Genomic DNA, 6327 nt, shown 5'->3' on the forward strand with positions numbered 1-6327 from the left:
ATGGCCAGCACCACCTTTAATCCACAGCTGTGGCTGTTGGGCCTTGGTCATACATCAGGCCAAGTGGCCCCTGCATCTTCTGAGCCAGGTCCCATGTTACCAGAGAGAGGGGGAGCCCCTATCTGAGGATCATACTGCCCCTTCTGGAATTCCTGCTTTCAGAGCATGTCAGAGAAGAACCAGGAAGAGGACCAGGCAGGAGTCAGGGATGGGAGCTGGAGCTGAGATCTCTAAGATGGGATTCCCACTGGCTGGATCTTCAGTCACAAGAATGGATGGCCTAACGTGTCTCTGTCTGCCCATGTGGGCAGCTACTGGGGCTAGGGATGGGAGCCCCCACTTTACATGCCTCAGAACGTTCTGCCCATGTCTTGAGGGTGCGATTTTGCTTAGGAGCTACCAATCCTCCTTGTATGGCCTTGAATTTGAGTCCTGACGCAGGAAGAAGGAACCAGAATGTGGAGTCCTCAGGCTTAACCTCAGAGACTCTGGGAGTCACGCAGTTACCAAGCCCCTGCCTACGAAGACATCTGGCTCCAGGAGGGAGCCCAGGGCTCGGGAGTTCAGGCAGCAGTCCTGGGGGCTGCCCCACCGTGGCCACCTGGAAAGCCCTGGTTGTGTTTGGCCAGTAGGCAGGCAGGCTCCTGGGTATTAGGAGGGAACTGTGAGACTACCTGCAAAGACACAGAGTGTCCAGCCTCGAGGGTCGCCCCCTTGAGGAGCCCAAATGCTGGCTCTTTCTCTTCCAGCTTTGCGCCTTTCCCTCCTGCTTGCCCACACACTTCCTTTCTCCTCCTTCCAGAACCTGAGCCCTCAGGCCCGGGACATTCATCCACATCCTCCTCCCCCCTACCCCCATTTGGGGCCCCTGCATGACCTCTGTTAGACCCACCCACAGCTGCTCACCCTTCCTCATCCGCCACTGCACCCCCATCCTGCGCCCGTAGCAGGAGAGGCAGCCGGTGTTGGACTCTGCACCCACCATGGGTCATTCTGTTCTAGGCTCAGGATGTCCTAGTCCTGAATCAGTCCCCCCCACCCCCTCGCTCCCCAGCTCTCAGCTGCAGGTTCTTGGGAGAAAGCATCTGACCCTGGAGGTCTGAGTAGGCATTTGATATTCAGGAACCATCCCTTGAACATGGAGTGGTTTCTCAGGCCTGTGCTGGGAGTGGGTGTGCGATGAGCAGATCAACACGACCCTGCCATTCTGGAGAGGCAGAAGCTGGCAAACCACCAGCAAATACATGCACAGTACAAGCGAGGTCACGAGCTGCGCCCCTAGTAGAGGGACGCTTGGCCCCAGGTGGGGGGTTGGGAAGGCTTCCTGGAAGAAGTGGATGGACCCCGAGGGAATGTCAGAGAGGGTGGAGCAGGGAACATATGCTGGCAAGAGGTATGGCATGTGCAGTGTCCTCTGGTGGCAGCGAACTGGGCCCACGAGAGGCTTCCGAAAAGCCAGGGCCAGTGAAGCAGGGAGGGTGGAGGGAAGGTGTGCAGAGATTTAAATCTTGATCCCAAGAGCATGGGAGGCTCCTGCAGGGTTTGAATTGGGGTACCACTTGAGCAGGGAGGGGTGGGCAAGGGCTGGGAAGCAGACTGACTTGGGAGAGAATTACGAGGTCCAGGCACCCTCCATGTGGTTGTCATTCAGCAGATACTCACTGAGCACCCAGTGTAGGATGGTCATAGGGTTACAAAGGGGAGCGAGGTCCAGGCCAGCCCTTGGGGGCTGCCAGCCTCATAAGAAAGGTGAACCCAGAAAGAGAATCATTCTCTTGTGCGATCAGAGGCCAGCCTGAGAGGAGCCAGAGCTGGAAGTCTTTGCAGAGACAGGGCTTCTCCTACTGATTTGAGAAGGCTGCAGTGCAGGGGGCAGGGCAGTCGTACCAGAGGGAGTGACACCTGCCAAGGGTCAGAGGACAGAGGAAGCACTGAGCACCTGTCGTGCTGGAGAGCTAGGAGATGTGGCCTTCATTCTTGAAGTCGGCAGATTTTCTTTTTTTTAATTGAGATAGAATTTGCATAACAAAATGAACCATTTTAAAGTAAACAGTTGAGTGTCATTTAATACATTCACAGTGTTGTGCAATTATCACCTCCATAGTTCTGAAACATTTTCATCACATCAAAAGAAATCCCCCACCCATGAGTAGTCTCCCCATTTCTTGTCCCCTCAGCCCCAGCAACCACTAATCTACTTTCTGTCTTTAAGTGTATATCTATTCTGGATATTTCATATCTAGAAATTTATAGAATTTTTTTCAATTCTAGAAAATTTCTAGAAATTTATAGATATTTCAAAGCATATTTTTCTGCTTTCTATCTGTGGATCTGCTTGTTCTCGCTATTTCCATTCATAAATGAAATCAGTGTGTGGCCTTTTGTATCTAATTTCTTTCACTTAGCATGATGTTTTCAAGATTCATCCATTTTGTAGCATGTGTCAGCAATTCTTTACCTTTTCTTTTCTTTTTGGCAACTGGCTAGTACAGGGATCCAAACCTGTGACCTTGGTGTTATAAGATTGCACTCTAACCAAATGAACTAACAGGCCAGCCTAAGTCATTACTTTTTGGACAGCAAATCCTTAAGAAAAAAAAAAAAAAAATCGGTAACCCCGGCAGTACACAAAACAGCCTGAAAAGGCACCACACTGTGGTTGAAGGTGGGGTGAAGGCCAGAGTCTGGCTTCTCAGTGACCCCTTATGGGGTCTCGAGGCCATTTCCTTTGAAAATTCTTTCATGGGCTACAGCAGCCAGAAACATCACCAAGGGCGACTGGCTTACTCCCTTCCTTCAGAACTTCCTGGGCTCCCTGGCCAGCAACAGGTTGATTTCCAAACTCATCTGGGTGAGAGATTCTAAGTCAGGGAGTGAGGGTTTCAGAAAGGATGGGAGACAGATTAGGGGAAGAGGTAAGGTGAGGACAGGGAGGCAGAGGAGAGAAACTGAGCAGTGGCTGGGGGGTGTGATGGAGGAACAGCACGTCTTCTCAGAGGATCCTCCTTCTCAGGCAGGTGTCTGCCCAGCCAAGCTGTGGGCCCATCTTGTGTTAGGGCAAGGCAGGGGGACACAAAGAGTGCCCACTCTCAGCATTGGGCAAGGCCAGCCCCTGGCATCTCGAGACATAGAAGGACCTTCTAGAATCTCCGAGCTCTTTCGCCCTCACACCACACCAGCCTGTGATCTGGCCATCTTTGGTGTCCTGGGATGTTTCCCCAGTTCCTGGACACATGTTTCCCAGCCTCAACTGAAATGCAGCCCCCTGAGATGAAGCAGCCCTTGTCCGTTGCTGGTGGGAATGTAGAATGGTTCAGCCACTGTAGAAAACAGTCTGGTGGTTCCTCAAAATAGAATTATCATATGATCCAGAAATTCCACTCGTAGTACATGCACAACAGAAATGAAATATTTTGTGTAGAAAAACATATCCACATAAGAATTTGTACATGAGTACTGGCCAGTTGCCAAAAAGAAAAAAAAAAAAATTGTACATGAAAGTTCATAGCAGCAATATTCACAATAGCCAGAAAGTAGAAACAACCCAGATGTCTGCCAACGGATGAATGGATAAATAAAATGTGGTCTATCTGTACAAAGAAGTATGTGGTATTTCAGAAAGTTCATGGAAAAATAGAATTAAAAGATAATATGAATCTTTCCATGAACTTTTGGAGTACCTGTGTATTATTGGGCCATAAAGTGCTAATGCATTCTATAGTGTGGATAAACCTCGAAAACATCCTGCTAAGTGAAAGCTTGACACAAATGGCCACTTATTGTCTGATTCCACTTACAGAAAATGACCAGAAGAGGTAAATCTATACAGACAGAGTAGTGGTTTGCCAGGGGCTGGGCGGGGAGGACGGGGGAGTGACTGCTAATAGGTATTGGGTTTCATTTTGGGGTGATGTAAATGTTCTTTTTTTTTTTTGTCTTTTTTTTGTCTTTTTTGTGACCGGCTGCACCGTGCTCAGCCAGTGAGCGCACCGGCCCTCCCTATATAGGATCCGAACCCGCGGTGGGAGCGCTGCTGTGCTCCCAGCGCCGCACCCTCCCGAGTGCGCCACGGGGTCGGCCCTAAATCTTCTGAAATTAGATCATGGTGATGTGAATATGCTAAAAGCTATTGAATTGTATACTTTAAAATGGTGAATTTATGGTATGTGAATTATATCTCAATTTTTAAAAAGCAGCCCCCCACCCCCAGAATTGTACCAGGAAAGCAATAGTTTGTTTCTCTTTGTGGTGGTTGTAGAAGGCTTCTACTCAAAATAAAGGCCTGGCCGAGACAAGTTGATGGGCCAGGAGGGCACATCCAGTGATGGCTCAGGTGAGACTGATGGTACCAGGTGTTCCCAAGGGACAGTGCAGGCCAGCTTTCCTGGAGCACGGGGGCCTGTGGAGGTCGGATAGGCTGGGACTGGATTACAAAGGCCTTCAATGTCAGACCAAGGAGTTTGGACTTTGTCTTGTTGGCAGCCGGGCAGCTGTGGGAGGTTTTGGAGAAAGGGAACAGACCAGGCAGACTTCAGATGGCTTTGGCTGGTGTGTCCTGGGTGGGAAGGATGCCACCCAAACAGTTTCCCTCAAGGGCCTGCCATCAGCCACCAGCCTCAGGGGAAGGAAGAGGGAGGATGTTGCCTGGAATCTCCTCTACATGGCCAAGCAGTCACTTGCTACCTCCTCTTCTCTCCTCTTCAGATCCTGGTGAAGACCATGATACGGAAACGCTCCTTCGGAAACCCATTTGAGGGCAGCCGGCGGGAGGAGCGCTCATTGTCAGCGCCCGGACACCTGCTCATGTGAGTGTCCACCTACCTTCCTCCCAGGGTGGGAGGGCTGGAGGCCGAGCTTGGGGCAGCCCTGTCCAGACCATTCTGCATGGGCCCATCCCTGAAGGGGCTCCATCTGGAAAGACTCCAACAAGCCCCTGGCTTTGGTTTCTCCTTATCCTGGGCTCAGCCGACCTTCTTCTGCTGACAGCCAGTCTACACTGAAGTTTTATGCACTTTAACTGGGAGGTTCTTGACAATCAGAGTACACTTCTGTGGCCCAGAAGCATCAGTGCTTGATGCGATTTTAGGCCCCATGATGGGCAAACAATGTAGTTTCACTCTGACCCTACATGTCAACTCACCCACTCACCAAGACCACCTTGGCACCGGCTCTGTGAAGCTGGTATTTTGGGTCTGAGTGTCTTGGGTGCGGGACGGGCATTCCATGGATACCAAGGGTCCCTTCTCACTTCCCTTTTCCCTCCCTCTGGCAATTCCAGCAAAAAACCAACCAGGGAGTGTGAGCCCCTGTCTGAGCCCAAGGTAACGCCTGCCTGCCTGTGCCGTAGCCTCTGCTGGGGCCTGGGGGCGGGGGCAGCTGCAGAGCACGGGGTCTTCTCCACCCAAGCGGACGTGCCTTGCAGCCTGGGATGCTGTGCCCAGTCTCGCTACAGGATCCCTAGACCCGGGATTAAAACGAAGGGCATCAAGGGGCTTGGACCCGCTGGTGGGCCGTGCATGTGGGTGGGGGCTGTGGGTGCATGGCGCTCCACCTGGAATGCCTGTGAATTCACCCAGATCTTTAGACCCAGGCTGGCCCCCACAGACACTCAGTGCACGTCAGTGGCGTGGAAGCTGCCCTGGGGCTGCCCTGGCTCTAAGTCTGTGTGGTCAGAGCATAGATTAAGCTGCTCTGCCCTGTAGCTCCTCACTAGGGGCCCTCCAGCATCCACCCCTTCTTCCTAGATGTGTTAAGACCTTTCGAAAATAAGTCCCCTTTCAGCCTGTTGCAAAATGGGTCAGTAGGGGACCTTTTTCTTTCTGGTCAACCATCCTTCCAAACACATACCGAGGCCAGCATTGCCAGCACCTCCCAGGACAGATGAAAATTTTGTCTCTAAGACTGGGAGGGCCTGCTTGGCATCCCTGCTGCCGTCATCCCCCAAGTGCCTCAGCAGGGGAGTGACCCCAGTATCCTTCCCACTGAGCCTGACTAGGCCACCTGACTCTCAACTGGGAGCTCTAGGCAGCCATTGCTATTTTTAAAAAATAGCCTGAGATATAACTCACATACCATACAGTTCACCCATTTATAGTGATACAATTCAATGGTTTTTTAATATATTCACAGTTATGCAGCCATCATCACAATCAATTTTAGAACATTTTCATTAGCCCAAGAAGAAACGCTGCACTCCTTAGCTACCCACACCTGACTCCCCCATTCCCTAGCAACCACTAATCTACTTTCAGTTTTCTACAGATTTGCATATTCTGCACATTTTATATAAATGGAATCATACAATATGTGGCCTTTTGTGTCTGGCTT

At 51.0% G+C, this 6327-nt stretch overlaps 1 protein-coding gene across 2 annotated transcripts in view; it reads left to right on the plus strand.

Annotated features, from left to right (window-relative positions):
* Positions 1 to 6327, plus strand: part of CAMKK2 (calcium/calmodulin dependent protein kinase kinase 2) — a 51747-nt gene that overhangs the window by 35677 nt on the left and 9743 nt on the right. For both annotated transcript variants that reach the window (XM_063087363.1, XM_063087362.1), the window contains exons 15-16: positions 4705 to 4805; positions 5279 to 5321. In XM_063087363.1, coding sequence (XP_062943433.1) covers positions 4705 to 4805; positions 5279 to 5321 — 144 coding nt within the window. The remainder of the gene's footprint in view (positions 1 to 4704; positions 4806 to 5278; positions 5322 to 6327) is intronic.

This window comes from Cynocephalus volans, chromosome 2 (assembly GCF_027409185.1).
Source record: "Cynocephalus volans isolate mCynVol1 chromosome 2, mCynVol1.pri, whole genome shotgun sequence".
NCBI lineage: Eukaryota > Metazoa > Chordata > Mammalia > Dermoptera > Cynocephalidae > Cynocephalus > Cynocephalus volans.